We start from the raw sequence: 17493 nt of genomic DNA, 5'->3' as shown, positions 1-17493 counted from the left end.
TAGTTTACTTAGAAGAAGCAGAGGGATATCTGTGTCAGGCCGTGTTACTGAAGACATCTCACCCTCTTGTTCATCTCCTTTATAAATCAAGTGATTCAAACAATGTGCAGGTTACTGAAACACCGTTGTTCTGTTGTCATTTTTTTTAGTTTAGGATTCGTTTTGTTTCTAATATCTTCAAACAATGTAATCATATATCTAAAAAGTGCAATAGCATAGGCTACACGTTACCTCCAAACAATACCGTTTGTCTCCATGAGCTGCAAGAGCAGAACCTCACTGGATCTTTTTCTCTGCTCCCCTCTTACTCCAGCTTGTAATGTCTTACCTGGACACCGGGGGCAGCATTCTCCCGGCAGCACATGGGGGTTTGAGCACGTCAGTGGTGGACACCTCCTCATCAGACACTGGACGTTTCCATTCTGTAACAAACATGATGTGGACTGGACTTAAAAAAAACCTGCTTCACGTGTTGATCACAAAAACAAAACACACGTGACAACATGAAGGTAATTGTTCTTACGACACAGGTGCACGCCCTGCACGCGTCAGTGGGGTGAGGGAACTCCAGTCCGTTGTGATACTCTTTCCCAGCATAACTGCAGCCTGGTGAAGAACATGATGATGAAACGGTGAGATTTTACTTTGGTAAGAAGTGGTTTATTGTGACAATCATTGATTCATATTTCTTCACCGTTGCAGTTGTTGTGACAGCACGTTCCAGGACGAGGTGCGTTACACTGAGGCTGAGGACACAGCGCTTGGTGGCAGTCGATCCTGCCGCTCACACACTTACACTCCTCACACGCACTCACGGGATTGAGAAAAGCCTGACCGTCCAAAAAGACACGGTTTTCAAAGGAGCAGTCTGCAAGAGATCCAAATACAGATGCTTTATGGAGCTGACACAGGAATGGAGATGAGGTGGATTGAGGAAAAACGGCAGTAAGTAAGTACAGCTTTATTTATAAAGCAGTTTAAAACTATCAAGTAGAGACAAAAAATAGAGACATGGACTCAAGGACTTTTCAAGACCAATTCCCTCAAATTCACAAATTCAAGGACCTAATTATACTGACACAGTTTAAGATGGGAGGGCAACTTGTAAGAGGCGTCCACTTTGATTTGCAGCACGCTCTGCATCTGGACAAGAGATTGTCCTTGGGATATTGGTCAAAGTCAGTCTTCGTAGTTTTCTTTGGTGAGACAGAGGTCTTGGAATTTTCATTTCCCAGACATCACGTCCTCATTTGCTCTCTCTTTCTTAATGAGAGAGAGACAGTGGACCATGTCCACAACACAGTAATTATTACTCCACTTTTGTTGTGCGTAGGCCTCGTCTGCGGCATGAAACAGAAGGTGGCGTCTCATTTACCTAAATATCAACTTGTCTATTTAGCCTTGAATCAACAGCCTTGAATTTCTTTTCAAATTCTCAAACTTTCAAGGATTTCAAGGACCTGTTGGAACCCTGTGTCATGGATTTATGTACCTGGACATTTAGGGCAGCACTCTCCAGGTGGTGTGTATGAGTTGGTGCAGTTGAGTGTAGGGCACTGTCTCCTCTCACACGCCACAGTGCCGAGCTGTGGACAGACAGGAAGTCATTCATCAGGTCAGAGGTCAGTCAGAGAGCGGCAGAGACACACACACACTCACCTGACAGGTGCAGATGTGACAGGGCTGATCAGGGCTCGTGAACCTCTGATTGTTGCTGTAGATGCGCTGGTTATAGTCACAGCTTTCACACGCTGCACAACAGGATCCTTAGACAGAAACGGAGAGATGTTGCTCTGAGGTTGAACAGTCATGTGCACTCACACACAGCTCACGCACACGCTCTCACCTGTCGTCTTAGTGGGATGCAGGCAGTCAGTGGGTGGACACGGTGTGTGTGTACACTGGATTTCTCCATTCACACACGTGCAGGTGGAGCAGTGGTCGTCACGGCGCCAGTTAGAGCCTTCTTCATACTCCACTCCCTCCAACACACACGCTACAATGAGAAAAGACGTGCTGTCATGTGAACACGTGGATGAGCTGATTTATCCCGATACTATTGTCCTGTTTGGACTTTTTGTTCCTTTGTTTTCTTTACATTTGTTTTTTTTGTTCTCTGCTTCTTTGTTCCTTGTTTCCTGTTTTATTTTGTAGGTTCTCCTTGTTTAACTCTTCTCTTTTGATTGTCAGCTCTTGCTGCAATGTGTTCCACCTGTGTCTTATTAGTTCCACCGGTGTTTGATTATCTCTGCCTCCCTGTTTCCTGTTTCCTCACGTTTTACATCTGTGATGTGAGCTGAGCCTGTGAACCTCAGTCACAATCCAGACTTCATTTATATGACACTTTTAATACAAAGAAATGTAATTCAAAGTGCTTCACATAATTGAGAGGCCTTTCTCCGAGCCTTTGTACGGCATATATATAAGTGAAAAAGCTGAAATGAGTCAATGCCATCATGGATCTCAACAATCAGCAATGAGGAAACACTGGAGACTGAAAATACTAATGAAAGAACAAAACACAGCAGCAATATGAGAAAACGAAATGATTATATTCATTAATTAAGATAATATGTTAAAGTTGAAATAATAATAAATGCTATGTAAATAAAATAAATCACTTCAGTTTTAAGCAAACTGAAGGGTGAAAGAAATAAGAAGACAAGTAAATTAATAAAGCCTGTTTATAATTCATGTTAAAAAGATAAATCTACGGATTAGAAAGATAAAATAATCCTTTATTAATCCCACAATGGGGAAATGTATGTTGTCATAGCTGCAATGACAGCAAAGGTAATAGATGGTCATCTATGAATGTACAATATAGAAAAAACTGATTGACTAAATTGATTATAAGTTAAAAAGGTAGAAAGCATGTCTTACATTTGCTTTTAAGGACTATATAATAACTAAAGTTTCAGTCTGTGTGTGGATTATTACCTTTGCAGACTGGACAGCAGAGATGTGGCTCTCTCACAGGGTTGGAGCACAGAACTGGAGAGCATTTCTGCTCATGGCAGATTACATTCCCACGCTGAAACACAAACACAGTGTGTGTGTCATATGAAATTAATACAATAAATGAAAAATAAAATGAATTCAATTAAACAAGCAGAAGCAGAAGCAAACCAAATCAAGCAATTATTTTTCTTTGATTTTCAGGTTTACCTTACACCTGCACTGTAGACAGGGTCCACTCCCTGCTGGGCTGAACACTTCTCCATGAGCATAGACTCTCCTGTCATACTCACACACTGCACACACACACACACTTTTTAAAGATCACAAACTATTGTGAACAAAAACCACAAAATAAATCATAACAAAAGCAAAATGGTGCGAGTCATTTACAGCTATATATGTAACACCTGATATCATTTGAATTGGTAAATTTATTATTTCCTAGAAATGCTTAGCAAATCCATTAAAACACAATTTTATGCATGTTATTTAAAACAAATACACATCAATCTTGACTAAAATCGTAATCTCGACCCATCTGTGGGTCCCAACCCAGACATATATATATAATGTACAAGCCCTTTACCCAAACCTTAACTGTGACAACTTCATTTCTAAAGCCCCTTTTTCACCTATGGTCCCAGCTCACCTTGACTCGCCTTGGTTTTCAACTACAAAATAGTACCTACTCAACATGGGCGGAGTCATCACTGAAAGGCTGCATGAGACTCACTTTGTTTTACATGCGACACACAAATGAGTGACTAGTGACTTGTAGAGAATGCAATCATAAATTGTTGGGTTTTGTTGTTTTTCATTTAAAATAAAAATACATGTGACTTGCAGAACAAATATCACAAACACTGACCGTCACATGAGGGACAACACTCTCCCTTGGGTCGGGCTGGATGATTGCACTGTGGAGTGGGACATGACGAATCCACACCTTCACAAGACACTTTACCTGCCTAACAGACAGAGACCAGGTAAGTGATGTACTTTATTAATCCCCTTAGGGAAATTATTTCTCTGCATTTGACCCATTTTAGGATTAGGAGCAGTGGGCTGCCACACTGAGTAGCGCCCAGGGAGCAATGGGGGTTGGGTACCTTGCTCAGGAGTACCCCCACCCCTTTTGACCTGGTGGGGACTTGAACCAGCAACCCTCTGGTTCCAAGCCAAGTTCCCTTTTCCACTTGGCCACGGGCTGCCATTAAAGTCAAAGAAAAGCAGACATGACCCAGAGATAAACTTTTCTCTTTCCAAATGAGTGTTTTGCTGGCGTCACAGATCATGTTTATGACAAAGACAATAAAGGTGCATTTTTATTTATATTTTATTGTCTTTGTTAATCATAAACATGATGTGGGATGCCAGCAAAACCATAAACTTTGTATTTGAATTCGGGTTGTATTTTTCGGCCAATGTCACAGAGGAAACACATGGCTACTTAACTTAAACCCAAAGGTCCCCCAATTGGGCTGACAGAGTTTTTCGATAAGGATCACGAAAAAAGTGAATTTTGAGAGAATATTTTGAATCTGGGCATCAAATTAAACAGGGGAATCTTGGCAACAAGGCTGTAAAAAGGCTATTTTAAATGTGACAAACACAGCTCAAATAACACCTAAATGAATAACTACGTATCAAACTTTGTGTGTTTGGCCGACAACTGTAAAATTGTTCTTACCTTAGATGTTTCTCTGTGAAAAGCTAATCTTTCACCGCCAACAAAGCGCTCTCCAGTTAGACTGGCTTCCTGTGTTACATTCAAAAGCTTCCGGGCTTCTTTAGGTGACATCATCACATTTTGAGAAGCATTACCCTATCCTACGGCAGCAGCCAGTCGCGTTACACCCGCATGCTCTGTTGCTTCTCATTGACTAACAAAGCTGTCAATCAAAATTTGCGTCCTTCTATTGGATGTAAGGAAGCCAATGAGATGTCGACCATTCCCTCGCTGAGCTACAGGCCAGCAAAGAGAGACAACTCTCAATGGACTAATTTGGTGTTTGTTTTTGGAATGATAAACATATTAAAGTCTGCAGGAACTTTGAAACAATGCCATAAATTGTTTTATTGAACATTAATAGTCATATAAAAGTGAAGAAAGTAGTTTAATACATGGTTTAACTACAAATGGCACAGATGTTTCCAAAATGTGCCAAATGAGGCCTCACCTGTAATGTTTGCACTAAAATCTCTCTTTATCCTTATTTTTTTTCAGGCAAAGCTGAATTATTTTCATTTTTGTGTGTGACATCTTCACCAGTAACACTTACACTGATATTACACATCTTAACAAATCCCGCTGACGCCGATCTCACTTCTGCTATGCACTGCTATGCTAACACGTTTGCATTTAAGCTAGCGGACTTGATTGCTAATGCGTTTGCATTTAACTCATTGGCTGCCATTGACTGCTATAGACGTCAATTCAATCACTACTCTGCAAATGGCTGGCAGCCACGATTTAGTTTGTACGTTTTCCTTGTCCATCTTCATTCAATGGTGAAAACACACACACACAGCTTCTCCAAGCAGCAGTAACAGCTGCATATTAAGTAGCCATATGTTTCCTCTGTGACAGTGGAAAAAACAACCCTAATTCAAATACAAAGTTTACGGTTTTAAGACCCCATTTACTGTGATATGAAGTATTTGAAGTATAGTCAAAACTTCAACTTGCACAATTTTGAAAAAAAACAAAAAACTATTTGTAACTTTGTTTACTTTGTTTGTGCTGGGTCGACTTGCTGCTGGTTTACTCAAGGTGAGTCACATATCATCCACACTGAGTATGTGCTTTTGCCCTCTGGAGTACCAGCAGGCAAACTTAATCATTTTAAAAACTCCTACATCTTTTGAACTTGTTTTTATCAATTTTAACAATTGTTTCTTTTATTGTATTTTACTCTCATGTTTAACTATTTATTGGACCATGATGGCATTCATATGCAGAGCTTGAGTCCAAGACAAATTTCCCTATGGGACAATAAAGTATACTGAACTGAACTGAACTGTTGTTATACTCACAGAGCAGTGGCAGCGGAGGCAGGCGTCTCTTCTGGAGGGGAACGTCTGTCCATCCACGTAGACCTTGGACTCATATTCACACTGCTCACACCTACAGGTCACACACACATAACACACCTTTCTGGATCTTTCATTTGGACATCCACATTCACAGTCTGGGTGAGCTGGATTGATTCAGGTTTGAAAGTGATGAAAAAAAACAAACAAACAAACAGTGAAGCAGCTTTGTTACCGTGGGCAACAATCTCCGGTACGATGTACAGGGTTTTGACAAGACAAAGTGGGACAGGGATGAGGTGAACACACCACATCTCCATTCTGGAAGAGAAAAACACAGATATACTGGTGATTATTGTCATCATCAATTAATCTATCCATTATTTTCTCAATGAATTGTCAAATAGGTTATTTGGTCCATAAAATGTTGGGAAAATGTTCAAAAAGTGTTTCCCAAGCCTTGAAATGATTCAGTTTCAATGATTTTTAACAAATTTATTTATATGGAGCAAAGACACTAGGACAAAAACATTTAAGGAGCTAATTGCTGCTGCCCCCTACTTAAAATCTTAAAACTGCCTAAACATCGTCCCAAATGATTCATACACAATAATCACTTGATTTCCATAATCATGTCCATCAGAGACGTACCACACATGTACACTCTTGACAACGGTCTCCAGTGGGAATCACCGCTCCGTTAGGGAAGTCATGACCGTTCACACCACATCCTGCAAAGACACATGAGCACAAACTGTTTCTCAGCATAATTCCAGGCAAACACTAACAACACCACTGATTAGCCAGAATGACAGAATTATTTGAGTTACTGCTGCCTTTCTATCATCTTGAAACAGTCTGGTCATTCTCCTCTGACCTCTGACCTCATCAACAAGGCATTTGCTCCCAGAGAACTGCAGCTCACTGGACATTTTCTCTTTTTTTGAACCCTTTTGTTGAAACACCACTGATGACTGTCACAGTCACCCACCTTGACAAACTGGGCAGCAGCTAGCAGGTGGTGCAGCAGCCGGGTTTTTACACGGCGTGTGGCACTGCTCCCTCTCACACTGCACACGACCCTCCTAAAAAGAGACGACACGTGAACATGACCGGAGATGACGGTGGATCAGGGAAAGAAGGTCATATGCAAGAGATCATTGGAATTAGCCCCACCAAACAGTAGCAAACATCACAGGGATTCTGCTCGGGTCTCCACTTGGCTCTGTGATCGTAGCGTACACCGTAATAGATACAACCTGCAGACACATCACTGCACTGTCATAGTGCTTAGAGGGACATTTAACACAGAACAAAAAAAAAACAAGTTACAGTTAATTGTGTCAGACATGTGTGTCTCTGTGTTCTTACTCTTGCATTGTTGGCAGCAGTCTCCAGATACAGTCTCTGTGTGTATGCAGTCCAGTGAGGGGCAGGACAGAGGAGAACACTGCCGCTGACCGTCCTGATACCAAAGGGAAGGACACACAGTTGAATATGTTGCCAACAAGCAATATGTGGTTGTGTGTTGTCAAACACTTACCTTACATGTACATGTCTGACAGCCGCCGATGGTGTCGTAGGACACATTGTGAACTGTGCCGTCCAGTTCACACCCTGGAGAGGAGACGGAAATCTTTTTTAAGCTTCTGTGTGTGTGTGTTCCAGGTATTACTAGTGTTGTTGGGACCTAAATCTGTTTCCACAGTCCCTATAATGTTCATTTTTACATTTGAAGGTTATTGGTTAAGGTTAGAGTTACAGTAAGTCTCCAGCAAATACATGTATGTCAGTGTAATGTCCTGTGTGTATGTGTGTCCAACTGTCCAGTACTATTACTTACGCTGAGTAATAATACAGGAATGTATTCCGTTTATTTTGGCAATAAAAGAATGTGGAAATGAGTTTGGATCATTTCAACCTGTTTTGACCTCCATAGAAAATTCATTCTAATACACCAGGTTTTGAAAAACTACTGTATATTTGATCAATTATTAACAACAAGTTGACATTCAAATAATAATATTTATTCGGGGTGCACATGTGGGATAGGACACATTCACATTAAGATAAAAGGATAAACAATCACATGTGGCTGGAATCAAACCAACAATCACTGAATAACTCCAGCGTCTGCATAACATGACCAGTGGAGCATCGTGTGATTGGCTAAATGTTGGTTAGATTTTAGCCAGAATTGCTTGCTTATCGTTGGGATGTTTAATCAAATTTATTATAAATATTATTAATATATTACTGGGGGCTGCAAGTCTGTATGTTGTAATGCACATGTGTGTAAATGGTAAACTTATGCACTTTTTCAGGTTGTTCATAATATGTTTTTTAAAACGAAAGGGGAAAAGTTTATAGGTTATTATGTTATTATTTTACTGGTCTGGCCCACTAGAGATCAAATACACTGTATGTGGCCCCTGAACTAAAATGAGTTTGACACCTCAGGTTTATGGGATTATTTAAATTATAAACTATGGTCTTTGTTTTTTACAGTGAAAAGTAAGAAATACATATTGTAGAGTTGAATTGTGAATTGAAATTCAACAGTTTTTAAAATTCTAAATCTGGTGAGATATATTTACTTCCATTCGTCCACCTGCTCCGTCTATCAAGACTGATGTTCTCGAGGTCACGAGGAAACATCTGTCTGCTCTCTCTCTCTGTAGAGTAACAGCATTGCTGTAATATAATATAATATACTCTACACATGTTTGCTCCCACACATAATGTTTTATGGTGCATAACTATAACCAGAGGAGCCTGTAGCTTTCTACCTGTTTAAGACAAACCACTGCTGAGTCTATTAAATCTGAAGGAGTTTTACAGCAGGAGGAAACAGAGAGAGGGGAAAATTGGAAGGAGTCGCAGTTGTTTTCCTCCCAATGGATCTCTCTCCCTCTCTCAGTCAGAAGGACGGACAAACAACTTCCCCCAGTCTGTGGCTGTTTGAGTGGTTTTGCAAACAAAAAAGATTACATTAAAGGCCTTACAGGTCTGACAGTGAAGAGAGAGGGAGGGAGGGAGAGAGGGAGGGAGGGAGGCAGAGCGACGGCTGCCTACTGTGCCATCAGTCAACAGGCATTTCCTCCAGCAAGCCAAGCATGCATGAGATCAAAGTACCACTCTGTGAGTGTATATCAACTGGCTGCTATTAGAGTCTTCTGGCCTACATGCAGAAGCAATTAAGGAAATAAGGAGGCCGAGACAGAGATGGTGAGAGAGAGTACAGTACAGTCCAGGGGGGGGAGAGAGCGAGAGAGGAGACAGCGGTCTGCTGGGACACATGTGTATTACATTGACGGTAAAAATGTGCACAACAAGCAGGACAGAATGAATGCAGTTTATGTCCGTCTGTGGACGGAGGAAGTTAGAGAGAGACACTGGGAGTCCTTAGTGAGTCCAACATTAGTCCCACATGTTTGTTTCATCTCATTCAAAGAGACAAAGACGTATAGGACGTTTCCTCCAGTGATATTTGGACCCAAGGCAGCACAACGCTGTAGCTAATGTAGCTGATGCCGAAATGCAGCAGCGAGGTTCACAGACAACCTACTGTGTATCACAGTGTAACAAGCTTTGTTCACATGTTTCTCTGTATGTTCTGTATGTGTCGAGTTTCTATACTGGGGGGGCCAACACAGAATAGCCCATACACATGCAATATGGGGATTAGGACACTCTAAATTGACCATAGGTGTGAATGTAAGAGTGAATGCTTGTGTGTGTGTGTGTGTGTCTGTGATGGACTGGCAAACTGTCCAGGGTGTGACCCCGCCTATCGCCCTATGTCAGCTGAGATTTGCACAGCTCCCCCCGTGACCCTCCTGTGGAGGATTTAGCGGTAGAAAATGGATGGATGGATGATTTTAACATCATCAGACGCATCAGCATCACAATTTCAAATCCTAAGTATTAAACATGTTTGATATTTACGACTGAACAGCGATTGGAAAACCCTCTAGTGTGGGGCAGACATGAGTCAACCTGAGCAGACCTAAATTCTGTTTTGACCCTGAATTTTTGCCTGTCACTCATTTAGACTTGTTTGTCTGTTGGAGTGAGACCTTGCTTTTCACCTTTGACCGAGTAAATCTTAAGTTCCTGAAACTAAATCCTGGTTTTGTCAGGCTTTTGTGTCCTTCTCTGCCGGTGTAGGTTACACCCTCAGAGGTCAGAGGTCAAGACCAAACGTACTCCTCCACTTTTGACAGGTATTAGACCAACAGAGGTCAGAGACAGGGACTTGTTATTCTTATTGTTAGCGTTAGGTTGCTTCTTATACTCTATCCCCATCTTACTTCATATAGAACAGTGAAAGCTGAGTCATGTTTACCTCTGATGTTAGACTGACATGTGACCTTTCCAGATGTACAAGTACAGACAGTGCTGAGGTCAGTTTGCCAGCTCTGGCCATCGTCCACGTCACGTCCCTCCCACTCACATCGCTGCCTCACACACTCGCATCCCTCCAGGTACTGAACGCGTGATTGCAAGTCTGTGTTCTGTTATAAAAAAAAATGTGTATATATGTATATATAAATATATATATATATATACATATATATATATATATATACATATATACATACATATATATATTTATATATATATATATATATATATATATTTATATATATATATATATATATATATATATATATATATATATATATATATATATATACATATATATATAAGTTATGTATATATATGTAAGTTATATATTCTGTGGCTACCTGAGCTTTGACCATGTCCAGCATACGTGCAAGCTCCTCCACTGTTTTCTCCAGCTCCTTCAGCCTGTCGTCTTTCGGGCTGTGAGAAACAGACTTGACTCCTTGAGGAGACCCCGGAGGCCCCAGGATGACACCTCTCTGCAGCTGGTCACTCTGGATGTCCAGGGGATAATTGCTGGTTTGGTCCATGGGCCTGCAGCTTGTTTGGGGTTTACTAGTGAGGTCACCCTGCTGAGATGTTCCACTGCCGTCACTCTGAGAGTCTGAGCTCTGTGCGTCTATGTCCTTGGAAGGAGACAGATGATCTGGGGAAGAGAATGGTAGAGTTTGTAGTTCCGTTTTTTTTAAAAATGAGGTGATAAGTGGTCATGACACACAGACTGAGCTCGCCATAAGGATATGTGTGTTGCATATAAAACCACTCACTCCCTGCACCAAAGTCCATACAGAAAATTAACAATTTTAAAACACAGGAGTCATTTATCCACTGCTGCCTCTTCAGTAAATTCAATGATATTATTTAGTGACTTTGATGTTTGAAATCCTTCCTCCAGATAACTACTAAATTACTTAAGAGGCAGAAATAGACAACAGCTCCTGAGTCGCCAGTGAGCTAAAAATGCTGATTTTCTCTATAGACTCTGGTGTAGGAGAGGACAGGCCTAGATTTTTATGAGGTGAGCCTTTTTTTAAGTGGCTAAAATCGGATTCCACACACATGGAGCACACTGGGGACACACGCAGTGCTATCAACACACTTTAAAGAGCCCAGGCTATTGCTTCAATATGTTAGCGGGAATAAAAGAACACATTCAGAGCCTGAACAAACATTTGGGAAAAACACAGTCAAAGCTAAGCTCCACAGAGAGGAATAATAAACTAACTGTTTGGGAGACCTTCTGCCAGAGGGACATAAGATATGTTCTAATGCACGTCAACCATGGTGGTCCCTACACTGAGCTGTCACAACCAGATACATGACTCCAGACATCATAAAACTATTATGTGTTTATCAGTGACACTGAAACCTCTGGGGAAGTGTAAATCCTCCTCACGTGACAAGCCCACACAACAGTATGTCATACACACATACACGTGTATAAAATAAACACACACAAGTCAGTATGTACTGTTCACACACACACACACACACACAAGCACATGTGGTGTTTAGAAAAACAGCTCTGCAGCTAAAGCTGTAGTACGTAACTTTTAGATACACACGAATGTCTCAGTATGAGAGTGTTTGGATCTCATGTCCCAAGCTGCACACAGGAAGTGATTTGTTTTATGTCCCGGGCTAAAAACACGAAGAAGAGCCCACGAAAACTTTCAGGAGTAAATTCTACTGCTCAAAAAACCCATTGTTGTTCAGCAGTTTAACAGGATTATTGCTTCTTGTCCCGCCCGCCCCTGCTCTGCTGCTGTACACACAGCCTGTTTTCAGATTGATGATGCAGCATACAAACAATGTTACAATGTTCTTATTCAAAAAAATTAAACATGCAGAATAAAAACATCCAAAATCCTAAAAAAAAACACCTTTAACTTTAGTTTGTGAGGAATTTTCAAATGTTTCTTTGACCCTTCAAGAAGAAAACGCTGCACATGCAGGTTAGATGTGCAGTAGTTGCATGTTTCTTTACCTGTTACGTTGTCACAGGACCACGGACGCTGTAGATAAGGTTTCAGTGAGATCTCAGCTCTCTTCAAATGACCCTGCAGAAAAACACACATACGACGCACGTTATATGATCTCACAATGTAAAGAGTTTCTTTTGTTGATGTTTGGCCTTACAGAAATATTGATTTGATTTATATCGTAATATAAAATGATGTGGGGAAAAAAGTACATTGTAATAGGAATTTTCCCATATCACGCCCCCAGCCCTAGTTATAAGCATTATTATTTCACGGCTGTGCTCAGCAGGTTTTCTTCCAAACGTAGGTCAGGGGTTTGATCCCTGTGTCTCTGGGTAGCATGTGATCAGTAAGTTAGATTTGTGATAGAAAAAGCATTGTATGAATGTGTGAATGACAAAACTGTAGTCTGATAGTCTGAGTACCATTTAAACATGTCACTGCAACTTAAACTCACGCTAAATTTGCTGTCTTTTCGTCCGGGGGTTCCAGCGAGAGTGATGACCACATTTGGTGGTAGTTCCAGTTTGATCCTCTCTTCACTTGTTATCGGGACAACAGCAGCATCTTGACAGTTGACAAAAAACACCAGTCTGTCAGGCTCCACGCTCACAGCCAGCTGTACCCAGTCCTCCCTGGAGAAGGGGTTTCTACTGGGGAAGTGAAAGCTGGCAGGGCCCTGTGAAGACCCTTCTCCTCCGGATTGATAGTCCAAACGCAGAGTGTCATTGACAGTGGAGGAGACGATCTGGAGAATGGGCGAGGACTGAGAGGAGAGAGAAATGAGAGTGGCGGTGGACGCCGATGACTGATGCCCCACCAAATACACGCCCATGCTACCCTGCAGTTTGGAGAACAGGAAGTGGGAATATTGTGGAGGTAGAGTCAGGTATGGTGCTCTGGATCGTATTTTGTATGCCACACTGTCAGGACTGGGCTGTCTGCTCACGCCGCTAATCTGGGAGGACATGTGGAGAGCTTCCAGGAGGTTGATCACTGCAGGACAGAGAAAAGACACAGAGTTAGACTTTTACCACACTCTCACTGCACATACAGTACATATATGCTGTGAACTCCTCCAGAACAACCTCGACATGGGATTCCAAGGCTGCCACCTTCCGACTTCCAGGTTCCGATGTTAATGGAACACAGTTATAGTGGATAAGGCCATGCTCTGGTTAGAAGTCTGCAACCTCTCTCCAGTCTCACATCTAAGTCATCACAAAACCCCCTCAGAAGATCTCAGAGTACTTTAGAGGGTTTGTACCTGGCTCAGGGAAGTCCCAGACCGGGTGGGGATTTGAACCAGTAAATGTTGATTATAATCTGTTGATATTTTTTTTGATTGATTGATTAGCTGTTAGCTGGTCCATAAATGTTAATAGCTGTTTCCCAAACTTCAAAAATGTTTATGGTCTCAAATTTGTTGTCCACAAATTATGTTAGATTAGATTAGATTAGATTAGACTTTATTGATCCCACACTGGTGAAACAGCAGAGTTGGGAACCAACAACACCATGTATAATATATAATATAAAATGTACAAATGCAAAGAATAAACAAGCACAATAACGACACTATAAGTGAGCAATGGCAAATACATGAACATGTATGTAAAAAGTGTTTCATATTTAATCTATTTTGTACATGTTTACATATGTTTATTAACACAATTGTGACAAGTTTCCTTTCTTATATGGACCAAAGAAACCAGATAATATTTCCATTTAAGAAGCTCAAACTAATAATGGATTTATCATTATTACATTATATACTGCTGACAGTTCTTCTGTACTTTAACTCAGTCTATCACTTTAAAGTAGGGCTACATTTGTTGTGCTTTTCACAACCAACACAGTCACTCACCGTCGTGTGGATGTGAAGCAGCAGCATGTCTCTGCACAGACACGGGTAACAGCCACAGCGCATGAATCCACAGCAGCATGAGTGTGTGTGCTTTCCAGTTCTCCATTCTCCCACACGAAGACTTCTGCGAGACTTCAGACACTTCAGTGAAAAGCCATGGCACTCATTGTCCTTTGAACCCGAGCTGGAGCCATTCAGCATTCCCCTCTTCCTCTCTCCACTGAGTGAAAGAGCGCGCACAAGAAACATGGAACATCTGGATGCAGGCAGGGCGTCACTTCTTCTCTTCTCTGCACACACACACACACACACACACACACTGACTCTCCCCCTGAGGCCAAAAACACTGCACTCTCACACACAGGATCACGCACGCTGACACACACACACACACACAGGCAGAAAAGCTTGGTGATTCATTCAAAATCAGAGTAAGAAAAGAAGAATAACCAGGTTGAGGTGAGCAGAGGGTCTGAGGTAATCTCCTCCTCCTCCTCCTCCTCCTCCTTCTGAAGGATGACTGAAGTGTTTTCTTTTCTTCCTCTGTGAGCTCTGCTCACTGCTGTTCATTCCCCAAGACCCCGTTTTTGGTAATCAGCTAAAACCTGGTCTGGAGACTGGAGAGGAGCCATGAGTAAGAGCCAGAAATGACTGTGTGTGTGTGTGTTCTTGTATTTGTTCCATCTTTAGGAACTTTGCTGTCATAAACTGACCTTGTCAGGACCGGCAGTCCTCATGGAGACCAAACCCCGGTTCTAATGAGGCAGAACCTGATGTCTGAGGAAGTGGTTAAGTTTAGGGCTAAGGTTTTTAACTGCAGTCAGATTAGGGTTAGGCATTAACTGGTTATGGTCAGAGATAAGGCTTTGTGTGTGTGTGTGTGTACAGGTATTACTCATGTTGTGGGGACCTAAATCTGTTTACACAGTCACATTAAGGGGACTTGTCTTCCTTATGGGGACAAAAAGCAAGTCCCTGTAACTTTACTACAGTTTAAGGTGAAGACATAGTTTAAGGTAAGATTAGGGATAGGCCAAAGGTAATTATGGTTAATTAAGTCTCCAGGAAATGAGTCAATGCAATGTCCTCTGAATTCATGTAAATCAGTATGTGTGTGTGAGGACCAAAACATTTTTTAAAAACCAATCAGGAGTGAGGACTTTTGTCTGGTCCTCACAACTTTAACGGGCCTTTGGGGGGTGAAGACCTGGTTGTTGGGTTAGAGTTAGAGCAAGTCCTCATAATGGGAAATGGGAATTATTACATGAGGTCAGTAGTAGTAATAGTTAAGGTTAAGTCTCCAGGAAATGTATGAAAGTCATCTATGTAATGTCCTCTGAAGTCTGTGTGTGTGTGTCTGTGTCTGTGTGTGTGTGTGTGTGTGTAAACACTGCCTCTGAGATCTGCCTCCCTCCCTCCCTCCCTCTCTCTCTCTCTCTCTCTGGTGTTGTTGGATCTCTGTGGTGATGACAGGACACCCAGGTGTTCCTAATGGATAAAACAGACTGTTGTTGAGTCTCCTGCAACACACTTAGTAAAAGCTGAGTAAATATCTGATGAAGGATTTGAAAAAGCATCTGATTAAACGTCTCAATACCATTGTGTGTCCACATGTTCAACACAATCTCAGTCGTGCTGGTATGTGAGTGTAATTGAGATTATTACAGCCACTTAGACACAGTTGATGTTTAGTTATGTTTAGTGTTTTCTTCTACACACACACGCCCAGGCCCTCTGGATGGCTGATTTAAGACTAGCGCTGAAAGAGTTCTCTTATCTTTGTTCTTATTTCATTTGTAATGTGGCTTATTTATGATATGAAAAATGGTGTTATCTTCTGCTTATTTATCATTAGGATATCTTTATTTATTTATCTATATTCAAATCTTTCACAGCTGTGTCCTCAGTCACAAACTGATTACATATATACGATAAACGTGAGGTGTGTGAATCACTCTCGCGCGTTCTCTTACTCCCTCTGATTTTATTTTTAAGTTTGCTTTAAAGAATTTTAAGGAGACATTTCACAACTCTGAGGCAAAACATGTAATAACAATTATGTCATGTCATTTATAAAAACTTAATAAAAGTATAAAAGTAATGCAGGAGCTACATGTTGAGCTACAACTTTTTGAGTATATGTTACTTTTTAATGTAGTATTTAATTTTACAGACATTTTTCAAAGAAGCACTACCATTACAAGCTATAGAACATCTCTAGATTTATATATATATATAAATGTATATATACATATATATATATATATATATATGTATATATATATATACATATATATATACATATACATATATACATATACATATATATGTGTGTATATACATACTTAACTAGTATAGAAGTATTATAACACTTATTAAAGCAGTTTGGTATTGCATTGTTAATAGTAAAGTAAAAAGTACTGTATTTAATTAGTCGTACTGGTCCTATACAGGTAATCAGTGAAAACTCTTTACATGTATTTTAAAAGTCCAGTTTAGTCAGATTAACTCAATAGAATTCGTTTTTCTAATGTCATGTACCTGTATTAAATGTCTATTCCTGAATCTAGCGACCTCATGGTTTTACAGTTAAATCTCTGCTGACCTCCAGTGGCCATGTGCTGTCATAGCAGGTCAATACAAACACTTTAGATCCATTCATCTAATATAAAATATATATGTGTCTTAGTGAAATAACATTGATGAAGTGTGGGCTGTGGATGTAAAGCGCTCCTTTTTGTTAAGGACACAGACAGTGCAGTGTGTGTGTGTGTGTGTGTGTGTGTGTGTGTGTGTATGTGAGGCTCATTCAGTCTTTGAACTCTTTCACTCTGCTTTTCTCTGACAATGGAAACCACTTACACATCTGCATTCAACAAAACATCACTCAGCCAGACCATAGCTTTCAACACAGGAGCCCTGCAGATATGTGGAGACATGCACCTCAGTGTGTGTGTGTGTGTGTGTGTGTGTGTGTGTGCTTGTATTTGTTTCCTCTTTTCTGGCATAAACACTGATCTTGTCAGGACCAGTAGTCCTCATGGAGACCAAAACCTGGTCCCAATGAGGTCATTTCTGTGTGTGTGTGTGTGTGTGTGTGTGTGTGTGTGTGTGTGTGTGTGTTCTTGTATGTGTATCTTTGTATCTAAACATAGGGAAAGACCTCATTTTAGGGTTAAAATTAGGTGTTTGCACAGTCCCATTATGGGGGCTTGACTTCCTTATGGAAACCAGACTCTC

The 17493-nt window shown here is 40.9% G+C and overlaps 1 protein-coding gene across 1 annotated transcript in view; it reads right to left on the bottom strand.

Annotated features, from left to right (window-relative positions):
* LOC122775704 (kielin cysteine rich BMP regulator) overlaps positions 1-17493 on the bottom strand; it is a 38689-nt gene that overhangs the window by 18250 nt on the left and 2946 nt on the right. Inside the window, exons 2-22 of the mRNA XM_044035811.1 lie at positions 14254-14628; positions 12844-13382; positions 12392-12464; positions 10746-11050; positions 10343-10511; positions 7538-7611; positions 7366-7459; positions 7171-7253; positions 6986-7079; positions 6646-6725; positions 6230-6315; positions 5998-6088; positions 3830-3929; positions 3169-3254; positions 2941-3034; positions 1847-1996; positions 1660-1766; positions 1493-1586; positions 695-868; positions 524-606; positions 329-422 (exon numbers count right to left, since the gene is read on the bottom strand). Of these exons, the coding sequence (XP_043891746.1) occupies positions 329-422; positions 524-606; positions 695-868; positions 1493-1586; positions 1660-1766; positions 1847-1996; positions 2941-3034; positions 3169-3254; positions 3830-3929; positions 5998-6088; positions 6230-6315; positions 6646-6725; positions 6986-7079; positions 7171-7253; positions 7366-7459; positions 7538-7611; positions 10343-10511; positions 10746-11050; positions 12392-12464; positions 12844-13382; positions 14254-14359 (2776 nt within the window). The 5' untranslated portion in view covers positions 14360-14628. The remainder of the gene's footprint in view (positions 1-328; positions 423-523; positions 607-694; positions 869-1492; positions 1587-1659; positions 1767-1846; positions 1997-2940; positions 3035-3168; positions 3255-3829; positions 3930-5997; positions 6089-6229; positions 6316-6645; positions 6726-6985; positions 7080-7170; positions 7254-7365; positions 7460-7537; positions 7612-10342; positions 10512-10745; positions 11051-12391; positions 12465-12843; positions 13383-14253; positions 14629-17493) is intronic.

Source organism: Solea senegalensis, linkage group LG10 (assembly GCF_019176455.1).
Source record: "Solea senegalensis isolate Sse05_10M linkage group LG10, IFAPA_SoseM_1, whole genome shotgun sequence".
NCBI lineage: Eukaryota > Metazoa > Chordata > Actinopteri > Pleuronectiformes > Soleidae > Solea > Solea senegalensis.
The sequence above is the reverse complement of the archived record's forward strand: the minus strand, read 5'-3'. Positions and strand labels throughout refer to the sequence as shown.